Source organism: Haliotis rufescens, unplaced genomic scaffold (assembly GCF_023055435.1).
Source record: "Haliotis rufescens isolate VD_foot unplaced genomic scaffold, xgHalRufe1.0.p SCAF_1, whole genome shotgun sequence".
Classification (NCBI taxonomy): domain Eukaryota; kingdom Metazoa; phylum Mollusca; class Gastropoda; order Lepetellida; family Haliotidae; genus Haliotis; species Haliotis rufescens.
Window position 1 is genome coordinate 5,740,295 of NW_025963779.1, and position 26,098 is coordinate 5,766,392.

A 26,098-nucleotide genomic window follows, 5' to 3' on the forward strand; every position below is an offset into this window, starting at 1 on the left:
CAGGTATTCAAATCAATTAAATGTGGTAAAGCTATCATAAAAGCAGTGTACCACATGTGCAGAGGCTATACTTGATTCAAAAGACATACTATTTTGAGGGGTTAGGATGTGATAAACTTGCTATTCTGTATAAGAACATAATACTTATATACTGCCCAACAAGTTGACACATTTGGTTTTTGTTATCTGAAACATTTTCAGAATATTTTGGTTTAACACTCCAGTGGTCAGTAGGTCAGTCTGATCACTGCTGTGATGGCCTTTAAAACAATTTCAAAACAAAAGTTTACTATGTTGTTGCCAGTGGCATGAAGAACAAGTTATGTGGCAATGCCATTGATATGTTCAGTAGATAAAGAGGATTAATAATGTCAATTAGAGAGGGATATTTTTTTTAAAGTTGAAAAGTGAGAGCACAATATATCATCAGTGTAGTGACCTACGCAGGTGGTGAGGTCGCCAAATCGGTAGCTCAAGATGAATAAGCTACCTGGGCAGAGAGAGAGAGAGACAGACAAAATTTCAAGACAATTCATTCCAAAAACAAAAGACACTAACCATATAACAATTCAGTGAGAGAGTGGGGTTTACTTAACCATGCTTCAAACTGTATTTCACTCCATACATGGCGTGTTAATATTAAAAAAAACCTGAAGTAATGCGGATCTTGAATGTTTACCCCTCTTTGAACATTACCAGGGTAACTCTGGCATTCCAACCAACAATAGTGGATCCTTCCCTGCCCCACGGTCGCTAGGAACAGAAGATGAAAGATGCCATGACTGTGCCCTTCACCTTCACCTGGGCCATTAAACTACAACCAGCTTACAACACAAACAATAAGGGCAGGTATCATCAGTTTATTGTTTACATCCTTCATGGTATGGCACAAGTGTGCGGAAGTCCCGCCACGTTGGTGGCAGCGCCCCCTGGAGGTGTTTGCCACACTTGTTGCAGGGTGCGGAGAACAGGGTGTTGTACGCCCGCAGCCACAGCTGGAAAGAGGAACATATCATTACTGAGTTTGTAGTCGGATGTTTACCACTTTGGGGAAATGTACAAGAAGGGTCATGGAGCCAATGCATTAAGAATCATTATGAGGGTAATCTGGAATGTACACAGGAATAATTATCACAGGATTCTGGCTTGCATATGGAACAATTCTGCGCAGTAAATTGCACCTCCTGTGATGACTGTTCTCATGTCATGATCACACAGAAGGAAACATATTACTCTATAGTAATGTGACTGTTCACCCAGCACTGTGACTGTTAACTGTCAAGCGCCTCACAGGCAGCTTGAGTAGTATACTCCCTTGGGAGCTCAGACAGAGCACACTGACCGATTGGCTGGGAGTAGAGGGGATAGTCTACATTGCATTACAAATATCCAATTATTGTTGTTGTTGTTGTTGTTGTTGATGTTTACTGACAAGAAAATTTTATGCCAGCTTTTCAGATCTTTTTTTCTGATGATTTTCAAGGACAGTGACAGATCATCATCCAAAATGTCCCAAATATATTCTTTAAACTTGGTAATAATAAGTTCTGTCAAAAGTTGATAAAACCATGATAATGTTATAATGCCATTTGCTGGATCAAAACCACTGTATGCACTTTAAGTATTAGTAGCTTACAGACAAGACATCTACAACACTGACTGCACCCACCACAAGTGACTTGACGGTGAGCTCTGTGTAGGTGGGATGATAGAAGTGTAGGGATGCTGCACTTGCATGATCAGTTATCTGGAACAGAGGAAAGCACAGTGACTCCATCAGCAAGCACACCCTGATACTAGGAATCCCCTACTAAAGTCCATCTAAACAGAGCACAATGTATCACAATCAATGCATGGAAACTGTGGCAACAGCACACCATGAAATAACTTAAATTCTTATACACTAGTTATCTGAACTGCATTTTTGTTATGTTTGTTGTTCAGCAATATTCCAGCTATGTGACGGCGGTCTGTAAATAAAGGAGTCTGGACCAGACAATCCAGTGATTGACATCATAAGCATCGATCCATGCAAGTGGGATCGAAGACATGCATCAACCAAGCCAGCAAGCCTGACCACCCGATCCCGTTAGTCGCCTCTTACGACAAGCATAGTCGCCTTTGATGGCAAGTATGGGTTGCTGAAGACCTATTCTACCCCTGATCTTCACGGGTGGCATTATTCTATTTGTTGAGGTGGGTCATGCATGCCAACACTTCATAAGTACAAGGGGTGATTTATGAGTTCTGAGCCTCTTCATAGGAAGACTTGACCTCAAGATGATTTATTTTTCAACATAACCCCGTCAACATTGATACACCTTTGCCAACAAGGTTGGTGGAATTGTATTCCAGTTTCGTAGAAGTCCTTCTCTTGCCTGCCCAAAAAGTTCACCAAAGCCGCTATGTCGTCATCATTCAAGTTGAAATAGGTTCCGGACAAAGCTTTCTTTATGTGTGGGAACAGATGGAAGTCTGACACAGCCAAAGCAGGGAATAACTTTGGTGCTGAAGGAGTTCAAATCCACACACTGGGATTGTAGCCATGGGAATGTATAGATTTTGTGTAATGGTGTCCTGATGGAAGAGTGCACATTTCCTCAGCTTTCCACATCTCTTAGTCATACTTTCATCCATTATAAGTGCCGCATATGCTCTGTTTATTGACTGGCCTTTTGGAAGATGGTCCCCCATGTTGACACTCTTGGCATCCCAGAACACGGAGGCCATAACCTTTCCATTTGATAGGCCAATCTTTGCCTTGCTTGGTGGTGGTTAAAGTCAACAGCTTTCACTGTTTTGACTGCTGTTTGGAGTCAGACTAGAAGTGGTGCACAGCAGGTTTCATCCAGTCACAAATCATTGCAAGAATCTTCCTTGATCAGCTTCAAACGGAACTTGATTGTCATGCAACATGTTGTGCCAGGTACATTTGTTTATCAGGTGTCAGAAGTTTTGGAACCCATTGAGCTGATACTTTCTTCATTGCCAAAGTATCTGTGATAAGGAAATGTATTCTCTCCTGTGACAGGCCAACTGAACTTGCAATAAGGTGCTCAGTCATTCGTTCATTGATCATCACCATTTTGGACAGGTCTTCAGCAACCCATGCTTGCCATTAGATGCGACAGTGCTTGTCCTAATAGGCAACCAACAGGATCAGGTGGTCATGCTTGCTGACTTGGTTGATGTACTTCATCATATCCCAAATGCATAAATCTATGCTCATGATGTCAATCACTGAATTGTCGGGCCCAGACTCGATTATTTACAGACCGCCATCATATACATTTACAAACCACTCTTGTATAGCTGGATTAACGTTGAGTGCGATGTTAAACAACAAACAAATAAACAAACAAACATCGCCATATCGTAGATTGGAGGGATCAATTTTGGTGTTGCAGACGTCACACGTCTTCCAGAAGGGGGGTCTCTGTAAAGGCCCTCGCTGCCATGCTGAGCTCTGCTGCCCACCTACAGTAGCGGAGGAAGAGGCATCCTTCCCCAGTGTTGAACTCACATCTTCATGTATGACTTTTGGTGTTAAGCCCTTAAGTACTTGATCACTGCACAAACCTCAAGTTTGTTCATTTTCCAAATGTCACAGACCCCTGCTTCACTTACTGACTTGTCAAAGCAAAACAATTTTCTCAATTGACGCAAGTTTTTGTGGATTCCTTCAATGTGACATACAGAACTCACCAATCAACCATCAAAACGTCAAAACAACAACAAAATCATCAACATCCCCTGCCCTTTTAAGCATGTGCATAAAAATCACAAAAAATACATGACATACCTCATTATAGCAAAAAGGCTTAATCATAACACTTGTGTGTACAACTGACATTTTATGAATTGGTGTTGGTGCTGTGCTTGTGTTTCTAATTAACGTGTCATTTTGAGCAACGTCCCACTCTGTCTGGGTACACTGTCACACAATAAACCAAGTCACCAGGCTGGCCCACATGATCCATTAGTCACCTCATGTTTTCAGTCATGTGATATGAGAGGTGGAATCTGATTAGTCAATAGTAGGGGCATAGAAGGACAAGTGCTGGAGTTTCACTTACCTTCTGGAACACCTGGTACCGAGATGCTGACCAGATGTCAATCTGCAGTGGAAAAAGTTATGTCATTTCCTGGGCTGGGCTGTCTTACTAGTAGTAGCTCTCGAAATATATTCATCTCATGAAGTCCTGTACACTGACTTTCACACTGTGTGAGTTCATTGGAGGATGAATCTTCATAGAGTGAGGGCCAAACTGTATGAGTGAGTAAATTGGGTTTACCGCCGCTTTTAACATTATTCCAGTTATATGGTGGCGTGTCAACTTAATGTAGGAGGAAAGCCCGAAGTTATGCAGGTCACAGACGTATACCACTTCGGTGAAACCAAGAGCATGGGTATGATGCTGACAAACCTAGAACCCACAATCATAGGTTTCTGGCGTGCCCAAGGGATGCAACTCTGCACAGCGAATAGCCGCGTCTCAGACTTCATGTTTACACTGACAGCCATACTATAACCAGCCTAAACGCAGAATAAAATAGTTCATCGAAAGGAGAGGCTACATGAGCGTATGTATGCTCAACTTGCTCTACAGGAACATCTTTTGTAGTATGAAAACAACAAATAATATCATCATTAGATGAGAAAGGTTTCTAAATAAAGAACTATAGTCTGGAAGGTAATTTAAGGTACCGACGTTTACTACAATATCTGAAAAACTATTGGACCTACTCCAGTCACAAGTTGGTATGAGATTATTAAACAGTCATACATAACTGGATATTACATTTAAAGACAATCAGTGCATGAATAAAAAATCTGTCTATTTAGCTATCACTATATTTCATCAACAACCAGACCTGTTCGTCATGGGTGGAACAAGCATTCATTGAAACAGCCATCTGCATAATGCTAACCCTGCATCACAGGGCCATATGACACAGTTGAACCAATCAACTCAACTCGAAAGGTTGCACGGGAATCACGCACGTCGAGACGCCAAACGCTTACACAGTATCCGTGCGTGCGTGATTCCCGCGCAACCTTTCGAGTTGAGTTGATTTGTTCAGCAGGTCGTAATACATTTACATCAAATACTAGACAATCAGACAGTCACATTGTAATGATAGATGCATTTACAAGAGCATATTCTCCAACTAATCACAGCTCGCAGAAAGAAAGGCTTTGGTTTGAATTTTGGACATGATATGCCAGGTGTTGGTTTTTGTTGGTTGGTTTTTGATATTGAGATGTGAGTTGGTTGAATTCCTGAATGGAGCCTTGTCTCGATTTTGGCAACTCTTTAATCGGACTGGCAACTTATTATCATTAGACATGCAAGTCCGGCCGGCCGGCTGGCTGGCTGGCTTGCTGTGATTAATTTGAATTTTAGACACTGCCTAAAGCTCACCTTGCCATCATCAGCGAGGAAGTTTTCATGGTAACCCTTGATCTTCACCCACTCAATAACGCAGCCTCTCAACACAATCAGGGCCCTCAATGTTCGCTCCAGTGTCAACTGAAAATAACAGTGTTACATACAGTCTGACATATCTTCATCAACTGGGTTCAACTTATCTATTTCAACAAGGTCTAACTACTATTATCATGTGTGACACATCACTGCATACTACTCAACATTTGGTAGGGATATTCTTAGCGTCCATAGTGGGGATAAATCTGAGAGGTTGTTGGGAGATGTTGGCAGAGGAATAGGATGCAAGATGATCATGGAACCGACACTTGATAAGCTTCATTTCAAGCAAAAATATACAAAAGTGACATCCCCAAACAACCAGTCAGATTTATCTCCCAACTGGACACTCAGAATATCCCCATCAAATGTAGATGAGTATATTACATACTATTATTTCATGAACATGGTGAGCCTACTCTAATCTCATAGTGTAATGTAGATCACGTACTGTTCACCAATATCATTAACATAACCATGACGTTAACATGGTTAAGCAAGTGTCTTTCTTCTCAAATCACTTATCTCTAATTTCACTGTCATGTCATATCCACACGCAATTGGGATACGATGACATGCATTAACCAAGTCAGCGAGCCTGACCACCCGATCTTGTTAGTGGCCTCTGATGAGGTGTATGGGTTGCTGAAGACCAATTCTAACCTGAATCTTCACTGTTCTCACAGTATAGAAACTTTGAGGGTCTCAGAGACCATACCACCATAGTCAGTTTTCACATCAAAGGTGAGTACAAAATAATGAGTACAAAATATCATTCGTTTCATCCTAGTATCGGAGCTACCAATTAAGACAAATAAGTTTCCATCTTTCAGAAAAATATTAAAGCACAATTTTAACCCAGATCTTGACGATTCCTTTAGTTCTTCATGGTAATCATGGTAACATTTACATCATGTATATCAGCAATATACTTCATATACACATGCTAATTCACAGTTCATGTACCTGTAGGTAATGGAAATTAACAGCATTAAAAACAACAATGACATAATCATAACGATGCGTATCTGTGATACAATCATAATAATCACGATAAAACAAAAAAGGAAATTATCATAATCCTACGGCACTGGTAAGTTGTATTACAAATAAGATGAGAGGTTTTGCTCAGTTCCTAAAAAGAAACATTAAAATTACTCTCTGAGCAAACACATGATAAACCAAACACATTTAGCTAAATGTTTACTTTTAATTCTGAGCACAGAAAACACATTTGATACAAGCTACTACCAAATATCTGCCACTAGGGAATCAAAGACAAATTCCAGGTGTTCAGACTACGTAATGTAATCCTCAAGCATACCATGCTATACAATGGTGGTCTGTTCAGTTTGATCCGACCTAATCAACCATTCGAACCACCAAGATGTGTTTGTTTATCATGGTGGCATGGGAGCAAGTTGTGGTCAGACAAATCAGTGAGTGAGTGAGTGAGTATGGTTTTACGCCGCTTTTAGCAATATTCCAGCAATATCACGGCGGGGGTCACCAGAAATGGGCTTCACACATTGTACCCATGTCGGGAATCGAACCCGGGTCTTCGGCGTGACGAGCGAACGCTTTAACCACTAGGCTACCCGACCGCCCCGACAAATCAGTGATTGAAAGAGCAAGGCATCATGATGTCAGGTTAGGACACACAGCCAACCAAGTCAACAAGCCGGACAACGTGATCCCATTTACTTCCTCTAAAACAGATTGCTGGGGACCTATTCCATCCCACTCCGTATGGGGTAGTGAGATATGACTCAATTATTCCATCATGGAACAGCTACGAATAACTTTAATAAAAGTCATGAATATCACGTCCACAGAAAGTAATCTGCGCCAGGCAGGGCAGGCTTGCTCGTGCAGCCATCCATCCACCTACCTGCACTATGGCACAACTCCCCAGCGGCCTGGTGACTGCGATTCCCATCTCCGGAAACTGGCGATCCAGACCTGCTATCAAGTTGTCCACGACCCTGTGGAACAAACAAACAAAAACTATACCAACCATCTTCCCTGAACTATTGGACTGAGTGCTGTTAACATCATGGTTGCTAATTTATGCCTTGGCAGTAATAGATGTTCATAAACCTATCATGACAATCAGTAAACTGAAGGTGTTTCAGAATATTTCGTCCAGTGTCTTGAGAGTAAACTGACCATACCCCATCACGCAGGATCAGTTCTCGTTATGTAAATAACTTCCACAAAATTCCGTGGTCTCCAGTATCCAATGTATTAACTGATGACAGAATTGAATTAATATAGTGATTGAGTTGGATTTGACGCCGCTTTTAACAGTATTCCAGTTATATCATGGCGTGTCAGCATAATGTGGGAAGAAAGCCCGAAGTGATGCAGGTCTCAGACGTTAACACTTCCGTGAAACCCACGAGCACAGATATGGTGCTGACAAACCTAGAAGCATAATCGGGGTGAACCGGGATTCGAACCAACAATCAAAAGTTTCTGATATGCCCAAGGGATGCAACTCTGCATAGTGAATCGTGGCGCCTTAGATGACTGGGCCACCCGTGCCCCCCACTGTTTATGACTTCCAATGGATTCTCCACATTCACTGTTTATGACTTTAAAATACTTTGGATCAGTGTCAAACTGATACTTAACCTTATTTGGCTTGGACTGATTCAAAGTATTGAAATGTTCTGTTCACTGTGTTGTGAACACTAACTTTTCAGACACAGACAATGCATATTGATGTATCTGTGTCACATATGTAACATGATAGAAGACTAAACGCAAAGCACTAACGATGCAGGGACATTGTAGGGCATAGGAAGAGCTCTAGATCTCTTGATCCCCTTTATCCCTGAAGAAACTCCTGGGAGTGGAGACCGCTTCAGTGTGTTCATCTGCAGGATGCCGGCTGCAGCCCCTGCATGCTCAGCTGTCTGTAGAAGGAACACATCGTGAAAGAATTATACCCTGGAACATCTCTGTAGCACACAGCTACATGATAAGAGCAAGTGAGTTGGTTGTGCGTGATGCTGCTTTGAACCTACAATCATAGGTTCCCATGTTCCTGAGGCAAGGGAGTTAACTGACTTTAGAAGTCAAGTTACTGCCCTTGCCAAACTAGGCTGGATTTCTGGAGTCATAACTTTGTTGGACAAACAAGTCTTTTCAAAGTCCAATCAAAATTGCATAACAAAATCAACTAACGATTCATAAATAACATTGTGACAGCCATGCAAATTACAGTCAGTTAACTGCAGGATTTGCCAAGCATGTGCACAACCAACTGGGCATTGACAGCTATTTCCCAAGCCTTTGCAGAATTTTAATCAAAGTTCTCAAGTCACTTGATGGACTTAGCGAGGTATGACCCATTTTATTACAATACAGATTTCAATTATCGATCAGATGAGCTAAACTGGGTGCTGCCATTTTTTCAAAGCAATATAATTGCAAGTAATATAAGAGGTGGAATCTGATTGGTCAAGAAGAGGGACATAGAAGGGACATAACTCGTAACAGCAACTGGTGGCGCTATGATTAAGCCACAAAATCCCAACCTAGTTCGGCAATGGTTGAAAGTAGGGCCCTTGAATACCAAAGGATGCAACTCTGTATAGCAAATGCTATTTTCTACATCACCACTATTAACATTACTATGAATAAATGAAACGATTTGTTAAACATGTCAAACTTGTCAAAGAACTATCAGTGTTTCTATTCATGCTGTTCACCATTGTATCCTCACATGTACATGTATTTGACTGTTTAATTAATAATAATACATTTACCACGACCGTTACATTTCAAGGCACTCAACTGCAACTGTTTTGGTATTTTAAATCCCATGTCCTTTATCATGCTGATTCAGCTTTTCTGGAGGAATGGTAAACTTGTAAGCTAGCGATAGATCCATGATAGATTCCTAAATACAACTGTCATCTCTTACTTTATTTGTCCACTTGTATGCTTGTAGTAGCTGTGAGTACACAGGCAGCTTGTCAATGGCAGGATCCAAACAAACGTTGGCACTGTTCGGGGTCTGGAGTATTGGGTTCAAGTTGTTAGCTACCTTCTCAAGTTCACTGAAACAGTAACACGATAAATAATATTCCAGATCACACTGATAGAACTTTTATTTCACCATATTATCAAATATTCAGATATTCCATACCTTTGTGTGACACTGTAGCCAATTCTTGAATATGTCTGAACCAAAATTATGAGTCATGCTATGATAAGCCCCAAAACGTTAAAGACCACTTGAGTATTCAAGGTCACAATAGTTAATATTATTCTTTATTTTCATTTTTAGTATATGCAACAAAATACTTGTCACTGTTTGGGAGTGAAATTCTCCATGTTTATGAGCCTGGGTGACAAGGTAATTTGCTATCAACCAGATTAATTTGTATGATGGGTTCCTAGTCAGTTAGTGGCTTATTCTAAAAGTATTTTCTAGCCTGTATACATGGGACACAGGGCCATAGCATGCTGAATGAACACACACTACCTGACAGTCAAGAAACCTTACTTTCCTGAGATTTACAGTGGAAATATTCCTACATAACTTAAAGGATATTACCATGATTACTATGTACCATTTATTTGTAAATCCTAATGATAGCACTGGTTCATTGTTAAAAAAGCACACTTCTAACAGTGGGCCCCTCTTGAACATTTAAAAGTTGAATCTGTGCAGTTCCTGTGCTGTGATTTTGAAATATAAACAGTATGAACAAAATTCTTGAGGACATGTTTAGCTATATCAATTACTAAAACGTCCGAGAATATCACAGTAGAAAGAATATTTTGGTATTGTTGGTATTCACTAAACAAGTAATTTAAATGAAAAATATATCATTTCAAACTAAAATTCAAAAGCTTGAAACTGGATCAGCTTATTATAATACCAGGAGGGGTCACAAGTGAAGTGAGCCATGCTGTGTTTGGGTATAGCAGTCAGATGTTATCATAGGCCACAGGAGCTGTCATCAAGAACCGGTTCTTGGGTCACTTTCAAATGGTTTACCCTCAAAATGTACCCTGGGTACAAAACGAAATATCGAGCGGTACCAATATTTGTGTTATGCTTAGTGTTTATTTGGCTACAATGCAGTTTATGGGGTGCAGCTTATAGTGCTATATTGGCTCAGGCTGTGGGTCCCGCTTCACTGAGTGCCCCTTTGATCTTTACGGTTCCATATACTCCCAACTCTATCATTAGCCCTTGGATCCCCTTTCCTTTCAAGCACCCATTTACCATTATTAGGCTTAGGTACCCCTTTCTGGTCAAACAACCCATACTCATGTTTGGTGTACATGCATTCCGGACACCATACCGCCATGTTTGTTTGATGCTACTTATAAAGTATTTTGTCTCTACTCTGGTAATTACAGATTTCATTCACTTAGGAAAGTATTTAATACAAGTGGTTGTTTAAGCAAGGCAACAAAAGTGTCGTCTGAAAAACATAGAAACAGTTACAAAGGAATGAGCTTGTGCACATCCCTTACCAAAATGGAGCAAGGTGTCCGGTATACTGCATTCTTCCCCTCACGTTTACTTACCCAGACCACAGCTAATCAAAACATTAATCGTGGTAGAAATTGTGAATTCGCAATGTCAAATGCGACCGTTATGGCTCCTATGCAGACACTATTTACAGCTGATACAGCACACTACTGACACAGTGACAACTGAATAGTGAAAATTGAGCGTTCCTGGAGTGCGATATCCATACGATAACCAACTTTAGGCCCAAACAATGTTTAAAAATAACGTGAATAACACTATCATATTTGGGAGAATACACTGCGCAGGCCCCACTGCGCTGGTTAAAATTCGTAAATATGCTTTCTACGCGCACCAACTGAATTATTTGATGTTTGGTAATGATTGACGTATGTATAACCGAGAATTTTCTTTGTGTCACCTGAAATCATTTGTCACAGACACGATTGACTTTTGAATGTCTGACAGGAATGTCTTTTCATTTCCCTTCGTGTTGTCAGTTCCATCACTGAGATCATGAAACACCCTTGAAACGCTTGACCTCAACTTCTGAGTCAGTCGAATTGCTTGGTTTAGATTTTCTAATTGTTCTATTGACAATTTAGCTGCAGTTTTAGTTTCCATTTCTTCTATGAAAACTTCTAGGGCGGAAGTGATGAGGAGTTGTTCCCCTTAGTGGTTTCATTAAAAAGTAAAATCAAAATATTATTCGAAATATGATTTCTAACTGGAATTTGTTTGGCAACAGTTATTCTACTCGCAATTTAGGACCAGTGTACCTACCACGTTGATTCGATAACTATATAAAGGCTACTTTATACATACTGATCTACTTGTTGAAAAACATTTTCGCAATTAAGGAATATATTCACAGAACAGGGATGCCATGTATGTACCCAGAATATTTACCTATATTGCACATTTAAATTTACTGGGTGAAAAAATATGAAAGAGATATTCAAATTATAATTCGAGATTGAAACTATAAAATGAAATGAAATGAATAAATACTTATTTTCTACTTCCTGACTTCATAGAATGTACCAACATGTACAACCATGCTGACATATGACATCACAAGCGGTACCTTGTTGTCAGCATGTAACATGTTCCCTGATACCAGCGCGCGGGGTGTTCATTGTTGTGCCAAATTACCTCCCATGTTGCATGACGTATTTTGTCATATGGAGTCCTTATTATTATTATTATATGCATTTACATGTTTATATCCAAATGTCTCATTGTGTCAAGTACAAACACATTGTGATGATATATTATGTCAGGGGTTATAGCGAAAACGGCACCTCAGCAAAACGTCACCGATTGGCGAAAACGGCACCACGAACTTGAGCGAAAATGGCACCTTATTTTTTTGTTTTACCTTGGTCAAATAAATAATATTAAACTTACATTGTAACTTGCAAGCGCCAATAATTGTGAGATGTTAAAACAAGTTTACATTAGAAATTAGCCTTTACTCCAACTATAATCCAACTTAGCTTATACGCAACTCAACTTATTGAGAAAACATAACATGCTTTGAAGAAAAATAATAGAAATTAAACTCACATCGTCTCTTACAAACACAACTAATTGTGAAATAAAACAAATAAGAAATTAGCCCCCTACTCCAATGTACTCACCGACTCCGATTGGGAGGCGTAGTTAACTTATTGTGAAAACACTATACGCGTTGAAGTTTTAAGTACTTTTACTTAATTTAAGCTGAAACTGTATTTAAGAGGCCAAACATGATGCTGTCAGATCACAATTATTTATATGGTCTTTCGATGTGTAGTATGCGAGAAGAATGTCAGAAGAAATCAACATGCTGTATCATGTGATAACTGTGACAGTGGACCCAGTGGACCCTATATATTACTACAAAATCGTTCTTATCGTTATTAAAAATAGAGGTGCCGTTTTAGCCGTTTTCACCAAATGCGGTGCCGTTTTCGCCAGAGAAATCGGTGACGTTTTGCTGAGGTGCCGTTTTAGCCTGCATCCTTATGTCAGTGCGTTCATCTGCCATTTAGATTTTTTCCACACATTTATTTATGTGCAAGAAAGTGCTGCTTTCCACACCGTCCGATTTACTGTTTAAAAACACAGCTACCCTATGCACACGGAGCCACTGTATTAAGAAAGACTCGTGATAAATATTATTTTTTCCACACCAGCGTTGTCTCATTTATTGTAAATATAATCATGCAGCTTCTTTTCACTTCTGTCGTTCAGGAGCTCCGTGTAGAATATTCAAGCTACATTTTCTCCCGTTCAATTTGCCATGAATCAAATGTTACTTCCTTACCCCAGTAACATGGTAATTATGACGCTGCCAACCCCCTTTGGAACGCAGGATTGGCGTCTATTCAGAGGGTTTTCGGGAGTCAGCAGTGTGGTATGCGGAACGCAAATAAAATCGTATTTGGTACACAGATTCAACCTTTTAAAAATAATAATAGTGAATCTAAAAGAAATTCCATGATATATTTTGTGTTTTCGATTTTCTTTTCAGAAATTTAACTTCAAATGGCACCCCTTTCTCAGTGCCTAGGGGACTTGTGTTGAGTAGTATTCGGGATTCAGGGTTGAGCCATATGGGACTCAGGGAACTTTGATGCTCTGCATCTACCATATCATGTTGATACACCCGAAGCTAGTTAATTCTTTGCCAAATTGCCCCGTTTTGATTTTGCCAATCCGAGAAGAAATATTCCGATTTATATGCATAAGAAACAGTTCCGCCAGATGGGGAGCACAATGGGTGCCAATGGGGATGCCTACTTCTTGTCTAATCGTCTTGTCGCCAAATGTCACAAACACGTTATCTGTGAGGACGTTCAACATTGTTTTCTCAGTAAAATTCGGATGACATTTCTTGTCATTTTTGACAAATTTTCATGAACCTTTGAAGACAGATATGTAGCTATACATGTGGTCTCAATATTATGACAAATATGGATCAAGGAATGAGGTTTTCCCTTAATTTTGTCTGTGTGGATAGTGGTGTACGAAGTTAAAAAATGAAGTGCTTTGGCATAATTCAACTTAGTTCTCATCTAAGATAGCAAACATTCAAGCAAACCCTTTGACTGGTTATGTGGGTGAGTGTGTTGTTTTTACCGCCACTTTGAACAGTAATCTAATTATAACACGGCGTGTGATCTTAATGTGGGAGGAAGGCACGACGTGATACAGGTCACAGACGTTTAAAACTTAGGGGAACCCACGAACATGGGTACGGTGCTGACTAACCTCGAAAAATAATCGGGGCGATCCGAGATTCGAAACCACAATCATAGGTTTCTGGAGTGTCCGCAACTCTGCATAGCGAATTGTGGCGCCTTAGACGACTGACAACAGGCTTCTTCTTCTCCGACACCAGGACAGACAAGGACAGTAGACACCTATGGAGTTCTTGGTTGCTGTTGACCGCCATGTACCTCATTGGACTTAATGAGCTTTTGCTATTTTCTATGTGACATTTTATTGTGCTATGACTATTGAGCAAAACAATGTAAACTTGCATTTTAATGTCCTATAATTGTTTAATGTGCTATGAATAAGTGAAGTTTTATACGTATCTTATACATTCTTCTTGTTATTTATTTTGGGCTGTTCCATTCCACTAATAGGTAATATGCAGTCAGCACTGCATGCACTGGGCCATGATAATTGTTGTTTTAGTATGTGGAAGTTTTGTGAGGACACCCCCGTGCCCCCTTGAGTGATTGAGAATTCACATGGTATTAATTCCGCTTGTCTCAAATACTTTCTGTGAATAAGAAAATGTCCTCCATTGAGTATGGCTATCATAAAAGGCTACTATGCTTGTTGTAAGAGGCGACAAACGGGATCGGGTGGTCAGGCTCGCTGACTTGGTTGATGCATGTCATCGATCCCAATTGCGTGGATCGATGCTCATGATGTCAGTCACTGGATTGTCTGGTCCAGACTCGATTAGTTACAGACCGCCGTCATATACCTGGAATATTGCTGAGTGTGGCGTAAAACAACACACCAACCAACTAACCAAAGACTATGGTTAATCTTAGAGAGGGGGATTTGGTTGTACATTTGGTTGGTTCTGCAATGTACCTATCTTTGAAGAGATTTTAATGGAACTTTCACGTGTAACATGCTAATATCTTTGTGGACGAGTCACTGTACCTTCTCACTCTCTTCATGATATATGTATGGAAAACATAAAACAAGTTTATATTTCCATTCGGAAATCTGTTTTATTTTGTTTAAGGCACTACTCAGCAATATTCCAGCTTTATGACGTCGTAAATAATTGACCGGTGATTGATAATATGAGCAACGATCCGTGATCCGTTTTGGTACAACATACAAACCCTCTGATACGACAACCATAAGTTTTGGGGGATAAATTCAAGTTCCATAAATTTTGGAGGTTGGTAATTCGATCCCTGGCCACGTCATACCGAAAAGACGTTAAAGGTGGTACTTGTTGTTACCCAAGCGGGTACTCAGCATTCAAGGCACAAGACAAGGACTGGTCAGTTTGGAGTCAGTATGCTGTGTCTGAGTGGAGTATCTGTGTTAAACAGTGGCATGCCAGATAATAAACTCGATTATCCGCCCAAACAGATTCCATTGGGGGTAAAAGGCAAAATAGCGGTGAAAATTATGTGAATGGATCACTGAAAATCAGTGATGACACCAGGTGTTCGCGAAAAGAGAAAACATGCCCTGACCTACTGGAAGCACCTGTCACCCACACTTGTACCTAAACAAATATTTTTTGTTGCCTGACGCCGCTCAGGAGTACTCCTGCCATGGCTGACTTTCCATGTCCTGTACAATAACCATCTGGGGAGATGCCACAGGAACGTTGCGTATACCACAGTGCTGCACTATTCCAAAACCAAATGATCATTCTCTGCACCCGGGGCAGTCACATTTTGGGTCATCAATCAAAACTGAACAGCTGTCAAGACAAAATACAATTTAATGCGTGATACAAGCAGTGTCAACATACAAGTGTCCTTAGTAAAATTAAACATAGATATACAACTTGATAGGAAAGCATGGATTATCTTAAAATGTACTAAAGCAAAGAATGTCTGAGACAGTTGTATAAAACACCAAGACTCAAACTAAACAGCTGTATGACAAAACAATAAGGAGTGAGTAAAAACAACAACAACAACAACAACAACAACAACAACAACATATCGCATTCGTAATGCTTGATATCGAGGAGCATATAACAAGAAACGATGGTAAGTATGTGTACCTAATGCAAAAATAGGAATTACATTGTATACATTTTAAGAGAGCAGTAATCGATCCTGAACAATTCCATGCTATAGCCGACCTGAGAAGATCCGGGGTAGAATAGGTCTTCAGCAACCCATGCCTGCCGTAAAAGGTGACTATCCTTGTCGTAAGAGGCGACTAATGGGATCGGGAAGTCAGGCTCGCTGACTTGGTTGATGCATGTCGTCGATCCCAATTGCGTGGATCGATGCTCATGATATTAATCATTGTCTGGTCCAGACTCGATTATTTACATAGCTGGAATATTGCTGAGTGCGTCGTTAAACAATAAACAAACAACCAACTATGCCATAGCCAACCAACGCAGAAGACGGAGAGCCTGGAGAGTCAGTTAAGAGCAGACCCCTTGTGCGAAAGTGGAGGTTGCAAATACCTCAATCTCATCTTATTCATTTAGGTGCCCCAGCTGAGCCCCCGAAGCCCAACCCCCAAACAGCTGACGGACCTCGCCAGGGACACCTGTCTTCACTCCCCGTGTGACACTTTGTTACCAGTGATGGGGAAGCAAAGGGTTATACCTCAAAACTACTGGCACAATTAAAATGGATTACACAACAATCTCACTGCAGTTAAGAAAATATATTAATCCTACACTAAGAATAATTCATTTCCCACAACACCGGCTTACATAATCAATAACAAAGGGCATCCTAGCAATAATGTCGGCAAAGCAATATGGTATTATTGAACATGGACATGGGCACAATTTGTACACAGAGAGTAACAGCATAGATACAACTGGAGGAGGCAAGTAGGGCTGTTTCACCACCAAATTACAAACACCGCTGCCCTTCTACCACAACCACACGTGTTTTAAAATGCTTTGCCGAAAACCTCCCTACTTTCCCTGAAACACAAAAGCCACTCCCTTGAATCAATCAGATCACAAGCTGTACATTCAATTACACAACAAGCAATTCACTCAACTTAAAGCCCCGTACCTCAAGTCAAGTTGAAGTGCACCTAATATACTGATCAACAGATGTAAGTATACACTCCACATTCAAACATACACATATAACAACTTCCTCTGTGGAAACTGTGGCCCGTAAAACCTAGTGGGGACAAAGGCGAGGCCTGGAGCCGCCAGTCACATGGTTCTTGTGGATGCTACAGGACTTGTCAGCTCTACACATCGGTACTCTTTTAAAGCAAACGCATCAAAGGCAAACGTATATCACACAGTAAACATGATCTAATGATTTACCACATGTATTGTACCCCGGAAAGGTGGCAAAATATTATGTCGAATCAGAGATCCGGATTTCGTTCAACAGTAAACTGTTCGCTGTGCGGGAGCCACCATTGTTGTCCTCACCCAGTAGATGGATCAGTCAATTGCAAGGTTTTAAATGTTTTCAACAAAACGAAAGCAGATAGCCAGGTGTACATTTTTTTGTAAGACACATTGTGCAATATGGGTGTTTCATCAATTAACATTTACAACAAGAATTATGACTTTAAGTTTTACATATACAGTACAAAGTAATATAGAACATTTACCGTTTCTACAAAATAAGCAGTTATCACAATAGAGTGTGGTATTAAACAATAATTATGTGTACTGAGTGTACGTTTCATGACAAACAAATGTATCTTGAGCTAAGTGATAGAACAATCAACTTCAAATAAAAATATTAAAGTCAGTCTATGAAGATACCTGTGAACAAAGCATACATACTCCGTGTTAAATGGCACCGCCATAACACATCTTATAACGTATAAACCTTGTTAAATCCAATATCGGTGTCAAATGTACGCAGATTCAAGTGTAAATAGCAACATCCGTTGGCTGTAACTTCTGAGCAGATATCATTCATGTTTGGCACTGGTATATCTTATACTTTGAGACCTCTGGACAAGAAGGCCAAATCTAAAATGTATCTGAAATACCGTCACAAACAAACCATATCTAATAGCATCCACATATACTCTGTTAACGGGTCCATTAACAATATGTCCATTCACATGTACTGAATGGATCCTGATACAGCTAGGGTAGCAGGTTTTGTTTTGAATGAGAGAAAACCTCAGAAAGGCGACTGATTGTGTGCATTAACTCTTGGGACAATGGTCCAAGTTTGTTTTGAGAGATGGTGTTCTCGACAGGAAGAGGTGGTATCAAACCAGTTTAGGAGATCAGCTTGTCTTACCAAAACAATGGCAAAAACTTGTTCTTGATGCACTGAATGATGATATGGGACACCAAGGATGCGATAGAACATTGGATTTAGCACAATCACGATTCTATTGGCCTGGTTTAACCAGTGATGTGGATAGAAAGGTATGTTGTGGCAGATTCATCAGAAGAAAAAAATATCCAAACCAAGTTTCTGCTCCATTAGTTAATGTGACCACTTGTTAACCAATGGAGTTGGTTTGTATAGATTATCTCTCACTAGATAGAGGAAGCTACGGGCTGTGGTAATATCCTAGTTATCACTGATCATTTTACTAGGTTTGCACAGGCTATCCCTACCAGAAACCAGACTGCTAACACAACAGCAAAGGCATTGTTGGATTTTTTCCCTTTATTATGGATTTCCAGCTCGGTGCATAGTGACAAAGGACACGATTTTGAATCTAAAGTCATTAGAGATTTGTGCAAGCTTGCAGGTACAGTGAAGACTGCACCTCACCATATCATCCTATGAGCAATGGTATGGTAGAATGGTTCAATCAGACTCTCCTCAAAATGCTAGGTACTTTGGAGGACAACCAGAAGGAAAATTGGACAATTTATGTTCCAGCACTCATCCATGCATACAATGCTACTAGACATGATAGTACAGGCTATTCACCTATGTTAAAAGAGAAGATGGACAAGGCCCCACAAAAACTTTGCACAGTAATATGCTGCTTCCTTACACGTCTCTTCCAGTTACCCATGAGCAGGAACCAAGGCAAAGTCAACTAAGTCAACGTGAGATAAGTGAATCCGATCATCCCTCAATGAGGACAACAGTGATTGTGAGGACATGGAAGTTTTCTCTGTTGGGAGTGGTCATGGAAACTGTGATGTTTCCGTCACTTCATCTTCCGAAGACAGATAATACTGCGTCAGCTATTTCCAATGATGTCAATGTTGTAAATACAAATCAGGAACAGAACATGGCTCTTGATCCACATGTGAAGCCATTTGTTCCACGGCAATCCAGTCGTGAAAGAAGACCACCTGTCTGGTTCTATGATGGCAACTGGGTCATGCAGCATCAGGGTGACACTGAAATCTTTCAGACAAGTAGTTCAGACAAATTTGTATATAGATAGACATATGTAGACATATTTGACATAAACTGTTTTACAAATGCATTGTGCTCAGACCTGTGTAAGTACAAGAGAGTATCTTATCAATGACTTATGATCAGAAAAGTAGTCCGTCATAATCTGACCGTAGGTCATCACCATGGAGTAGCCAATCACGGGCGTGGAATTCGATCTCAAACATAGGTTTGATACCAGTTATCTAAAACGGGTTTCTTACCCACAGGTGTGAAGACCACATATCATGTCACAGTGCAAACTAACATATTGTGACGTCACAGTAAGACGCATAACATTTTGTGGGGCAGGCCGGTGTACCACACATACAGAAATAAGTTATTTTAGTGGTAGGAAATTGTACAATAATTGAATCAAATAATTCAATTATTTGAAGCCCTTTAATATAGTTTGAAAGTATTTAATTACATAACTTTCTCTTATCTTTCTCAGTGCACCATTTTCACATTTGTAAAACGGAATCTCCCCAAATTTGGTGCTTTCCTTGTGTCAAAATGGTGGCGCCCACACAAAACGTTCGGATGATAATCAAGACCTGTATTGTAATAAAACAGGTCTTACTTCGCGAAGTGTACCAAAGAGTCCGAACGTCATGGTGTCCACTACTTCATGCAGTATGAATCAGTGTTGCCATTATCCCTCTACCACGTTGGTATCTGCACCTTTGTCTTACAGGAGAGTCACAACGCCATTGTGTCCAGTACAACTTGCAGCATGGAGAGCAGTGCGGCCTTTACCATCTACCATGTTGATATCTGCACATTTGTCTAACAGGAGAGTCACAACGCCATGATGTAATCTAACACATGCATAATGGAGAACAGTGCAGCCATTATCATCTACCACGTTGATATCTGCACCTTTGTCTAACAGAAGAGTCACAACATCATGGTGTCCCCTTACACATGTATAATGGCGAGCAGTGCGGCCTTTACCAACTACCACATTGATATCTGCACCTTTGTCTAACAGGAGAGTCACAACGCCATGATGTAATCTAACACATGCATAATGGAGAGCAGTGCAGCCATTTCCATCTACCACGTTGATATCTGCACCTTTGTCTAACAGGAGAGTCGCAACATCATGGTGTCCAGTACTACATGCATACTGGAGAGCAGTGCGGCCATTATCATCTACCACGTTGATATCTGCACCTTTGTCTAACAGGAGAGTCAAAACATCATGGTGTCCAGTAACACATGCAGTAAGGAGAGCAGTGCGGCCATTATCATCTACCATGTTGATATCTGCACCTTTGTCTAACAGGAGAGTCATGACATCGTGGTGTCCACTAACACATGCATAATGGAGAGTTGTGCGGCCATTATCATCTACCACGTTGATATCTGCACCTTTGTCTAACAGGAGAGTCACAACATCATGGTGTCCAGTACCACATGCAGTAAGGAGAGCAGTGCGGCCATTATCATCTACCACGGTGGTATCTGCACCTTTGTCTAACAGGAGAGTCACAACATCATGGTGTCCAGTACCACATGCAGTAAGGAGAGCAGTGCGGCCATTATCATCTACCACCATGATATCTGCACCTTTGTCTAACAGGAGAGTCACAACATCATGGTGTCCAGTACCACATGCAGTATGAAGAGCAGTACGGCCATTATCATCTACCACGGTGGTATCTGCACCTTTGTCTAACAGGAGAGTCACAACATCATGGTGTCCCATACTACATACAGCATGGAGAGCATTGCTGCCATGACCATCTACCATGTTGATATCTGCACATTTGTCTAACAGGAGAGTCGCAACATCATGGTGTCCCTTACTACATGCATAATGGAGAGCAGTGCCACCATTATCTTCTACCACGCTGATATCTACACCTTTGTCTAACAGGAGAGTCACGACATCATGGTGTTCAGTACCACATGCAGCATGGAGAGCAGTGCAGCCATTACCATCTACCATGTTGATATCTGCACATTTGTCTAACAGGAGAGTCACAACATCATGGTGTCCCTTACTACATGCAGTATGGAGAGCAGTGCGGACATTATCATCTACCACCGTGATATCTGCACCTTTGTCTAACAGGAGAGTCACAACATCATGGTGTCTCTTACTAAAAGCAGCACGGAGAAAAGTGCGGCTATTATCATCTACCACGTTGATATCTGCACCTTTGTCTAACAGGAGAGTCACAACATCATGGTGTCTCTTACTAAAAGCAGCACGGAGAGAAGTGCGGCTATTATCATATACCACCGTGATATCTGCACCTTTGTCTTACAGGAGAGTCACAACATCATGGTGTCCAGTACCACATGCAGCATGGAGAGCAGTGCGGACATTATCTTCTACCACGCTGATATCTACACCTTTGTCTAACAGGAGAGTCACAACATCATGGTGTCCCTTACTACATGCAGCACGGTGACATGCGGCCAAGTAGTATAGGTAATGATGGTTCTGGCTCACTTCCACTGGAGCAGGATTCATATACCTATACTGCTACTACACAGGGAATTTTTTATGCGTAAATGACTTTGCGATTCAACGATAGTCATAAGTTGTATTAAACGAAACATCAATATTAATTAATAATGGATAAAATTTACTATAGCCCACGAGGATATTGGAAAGGTGTAGGAGCAATAAAAAAATTAGCCACCGCGGCTAAGGTATCTAAAGATGTGGCCAAGGATTGGTTAAAGAAACAAACGATGTGGCAAATATATTTACCGGCACCGCGTTATATTCCGAGGAAGAAGTTTGATATTTTTACGACGAATGAAGTTCATAAGGCTGACCTCTTGTTTCTTCCCCACGATAAGGTAAAACGCAAAACGTATAAATACGCTTTAACAGTAGTGGATGTGGCTAGTCGATACAAAGAGGCTGAGCCATTAACCTCGAAAGAATCAACAGAAATAGCTAATGCACTGAGTCGCGTATATAAATGCGGACCAACTAAAATGGCCTAAGCTATTTCAAGTAGATCCTGGTCGTGAGTTTATGGGATTGGTAACTAAACTGTTAACAAAGCACAATGTCGAAATCGTCCGTGGTGAAAGAGAGGCCCACCGCAGTCAAGCTATCGTCGAAAGATTTAACAGGACATTAGCGGAACGTTTGTTTGGCTATCAGTATGGGATCGAAATGAAATCCGAGCGATTGAGATCAACCGAATGGGTGACACGATTATCAGCCGTTGTATCAGCGCTGAATAATGAAGTAACGAGATTAATAGGGAAGAAACCATCAGATGCTATTAAAATGAAATCCGTGACTTCCGAATCTTCAGCACCGAGGAGAGGCAAAGAACGAAAACTTCCGGATAGAGTAAGGGTAAGATATTTATACCAGCCCAGTGAACTCGAAGGAGGCCTACGTCGCGCAACCGATCCCATATGGTCTCTTAAGATATATAACATTAGTCGATTGGTTACGAAAGAAGGAGAGCCTATTCTTTATTATCTTCAAGATGGACCGGGTAGGGCATTTGTACGAGAAGAGTTGTTCATAGTTCACGGCGGTACGGTATTACCACCATAACCATAAGCATAGGTAGTTACACCATCATTATCAATCCATCTCTTTGTATCTAAGGGGGATAATGATGTCTTGTTCATTCTTAATCCATATATCCTATGATTGTAACTTCTTAAAGAGTTCATCTCGTGTTTGAACGTTCTACCGTTGAATAATGATTCTTTATACTGTTCGTGCTTGATATGCTTTTTTACAACATACTTCTTAACGCCCTTAGCTTTTCTTATCTCTCCATTATCGGACTTCTTTATAGAATACATCTTAGGTCTTAATCCTACATACTCCGCTATAAGGGTCCCAGCACATTCATCCTACATCTTACCTAACTACTTTTTATTTACTACGCTGTGCAGTGGATATTCTTTAGGGTAATCGCTCGTGTCGTACATATCTATTTTTTCTGCCATATCTTTATACACATACTCGGTTTGTATTTCCATCAACAAAGAATCTGTGTCGGTATATAGCACCTCGCATCTATCGCCGTATTGCTTCTTAAGTTCGTTGTAATACAAGTCATACATTAAGTGTTTTGACAAGTCGAGAATACTCAGACCGACGTACACCGGTCTGTTGAATTTTATATTACTCTTCTGCATATGCAACGCGGCTAAGTCGTTATCGAAGATCTTGCTTCTGTTAAAAGCCGGACTGGCTATAAGTTTCCTGAGTCTTTCTTCCTCATTAGATCTGACTAATTTAACATCAACACGCTTCCTTAGATTCTCCATAGTTTTACCAAATACTGAGTTATTCATGAGCTTATACAGGTTCTTTTCGAAATCGCTGGTAGCTATCTTTCTTAAATCTGTGTTCAACCTTATATAGGGCTCCATCCAAGGGCTTTGATCGAACTTTAGAACTCTGTGTATTTTCTAAAGTTTCATACCTAAGGATAGATACAACTGGAGATTTCTGTAGTGAACTATATATTTTGTCTTATCCATCAAATTTGGTACAAGTTTTTCTACGTTAGCTAACCTACTAATACCCATCTCAAGGAGTGTTGATATTCCGACATCCAGTCTTTATTAACCATTAATCTTTCGGGAGCTAGCGGATATCTGTTATGGTCTTTATGTAAGGAATTTGGATATTCCAAGTCAACTTCTAGTATGTACCCTTTATTCTCATCATTATTATGGATATTAATAACATTGATATCATCGACCCATTCGAAACCACCCGCGGGTAAAGGTTGACTCATAGCCCATCCGTACAAATTGTTAGCGTCGAGATATAATATGTGCGTGTCGGGTTTACTCGGATCGTATCCTTCCACTAATTTATTATTAGCCTTAGAATACCTTTTCGCTGCCATCGATATACCACCTCTTAATCCTTTCTCAATAAACAAGTACATATCGTAATCTGTGAGTAATTTTAGTTCTACGCCGGTCTTCTTCAACAATGCATCCCACGATAGTCCGGGACTGGAATAGTACCATGCCGGGTCCAAGCCGTATTGTTTTAAACATGTCTTTCTAAATATCTCGAATATATCAGCGAGTAACAGTACATCGGTTTTTAAGTACAGATCGTGATAATCGCCTAAATTCTTACAACCTAATTTATCCCACACCGTCAGAGCGTGTTCATAATCGGCATCTGTTATTTTAGATTCTGTTAAGTTACTATAGAATGATTCGAGGGGTGGTAATTCAGTTTCTTCGAATCTAGACCAATCATCCATATATTCGTAAGGATATACACCTTTTCTCAGCAACAAATGACGAGTTATCTTATCGGTATATTTATTTGTTATCGCAAAGTCATCGGGATTGTTCCCATTAGCTAAATTGTCCAGGGAAGATAACAGAAACTGTACGGAGTCTATGAATCTAAGCCCATTACTTTGCTTTATTCTAGATTTCCCATCCTTGTCCCTATAATGTATAGGTTTAGTCAACGAGAACGATATGTATTTTTCCATATTGTTAGGAATGCATGTTAAACGGTCGTCGGTCTTTGTGATAGCTTGCATAATGAGATGTGAATCGTATCCCCTAAGGTTGTGAAACAAAACGGGGATGGGTATTGTTTGAGAATTCATTTTTAGTTTACACTCGTTATGTGCGGCTCCCCGATAATTACCCGTGACGTGACAATGATCTCTTACGGAATCCCCATCCAGGGGTTTATTACAAACATGACAACTCGTTGACTTCTTATGGGCCCTCCAAATCATCCCTCGTCATACGCATGAGTTTCTTACACGATAATTTTTCCCTGATTATTCTCTCTTCATTTTGTAGATATTCTAGGAACTTTCCCGCTGCATCGGGTCCTCTGTAAATCACGGGAGTGTTTGTTTTCCCATCATACCTTACAACTATATATCCAAACCCACAAGGAATATGTTCTTGAGTTTTGTACGTAAAACTACTACATGTATCTTGATTATTATGGTTGGTATTTTCTATGGGTTTGATAAGCGCTTCGAAGTCGGCATAAATTACGTACAGTACTGGCATTGATTACAATAATGTTCAAATTTTAATATATTTTTTCCCGATCCTGATAGCATTCTGTCCAACACCTCTACAGTCTTCTTTATGGGCTTCTAATAGCTCTTGTCTGCTGTACCCATGTAGGCATCTTTCACAGAAATATTTCTTTCTAGCATGTTTTGTTTGATCGTATAGTAGCCTGTTTAAACTCTTTATCCATGTATAATGATATTTTCCATCTTTTTCGATCAGAAATGAATTGATTCTGGGAATATGTTCCGAAGCGGAGCTTATCCTGTGTACAACAATTCCTTTAGAATGTCCGAAAACATTTATAGCTAAATTATTTTGCTTTTCCACCTTATCAATTTGCGATATTGGTGTAGGTTCGTCTATACCATCGAAGTTGAGTCCATCATTTTGGGGATAGCTAGAAGGTCTATCCGGATTTTTGTCTACGGGGAAAAATGCAGATTTTATCATCATTCTTAAACAGTCATCGCATTTATTTTTTACGTTAATTATGGCTTTTTTCTTCTTATAATACG

At 40.3% G+C, this 26,098-nt stretch overlaps 2 protein-coding genes across 2 annotated transcripts; both read right to left on the reverse strand.

Annotated features, from left to right (window-relative positions):
• Window positions 1-845: 845 nt before the first annotated feature.
• LOC124150090 (mediator of RNA polymerase II transcription subunit 27-like) lies at window positions 846-11,655 on the reverse strand. The gene is made up of 8 exons (XM_046522001.2): window positions 11,411-11,655; window positions 9,424-9,559; window positions 8,271-8,410; window positions 7,381-7,474; window positions 5,427-5,534; window positions 4,077-4,118; window positions 1,670-1,747; window positions 846-995 (listed from the first exon to the last, which is right to left on the reverse strand). Exons 1-8 carry the CDS (start codon window positions 11,611-11,613, stop codon window positions 861-863), a joined length of 936 nt encoding a protein of 311 aa, XP_046377957.1. The 5' UTR covers window positions 11,614-11,655; the 3' UTR covers window positions 846-860.
• Window positions 11,656-16,456: 4,801 nt separating this feature from the next.
• On the reverse strand, window positions 16,457-24,095 carry LOC124150072 (ankyrin repeat domain-containing protein 50-like). The gene is made up of 3 exons (XM_048383048.1): window positions 24,086-24,095; window positions 21,853-21,932; window positions 16,457-21,753 (listed from the first exon to the last, which is right to left on the reverse strand). The coding sequence occupies exons 1-3, from the start codon at window positions 24,093-24,095 to the stop codon at window positions 20,251-20,253; spliced, it is 1,593 nt and encodes a 530-aa protein (XP_048239005.1). The 3' UTR covers window positions 16,457-20,250.
• Window positions 24,096-26,098: the final 2,003 nt, after the last annotated feature.

What these genes read in the sequence shown, in the direction of transcription:
- LOC124150090 (XM_046522001.2), bottom strand. Translation starts at nt 11,613, where the DNA reads ATGGAAACTAAAACTGCAGCTAAATTGTCAATAGAACAATTAGAAAAT. An exon ending in GGAGTTGTGCCATAGTGCAG is followed by an intron (nt 5,535 to 7,380) that starts GTAGGTGGATGG and finishes TGTTATTTTCAG; the next exon opens with TTGACACTGGAGCGAACATT. An exon ending in GGTACCAGGTGTTCCAGAAG is followed by an intron (nt 1,748 to 4,076) that starts GTAAGTGAAACT and finishes CCTCTGTTCCAG; the next exon opens with ATAACTGATCATGCAAGTGC.
- LOC124150072 (XM_048383048.1), bottom strand. An exon ending in GTGGTACTGGACACCATGAT is followed by an intron (nt 21,754 to 21,852) that starts GTTGTGACTCTC and finishes AGACACCATGAT; the next exon opens with GTTGTGACTCTCCTGTTAGA.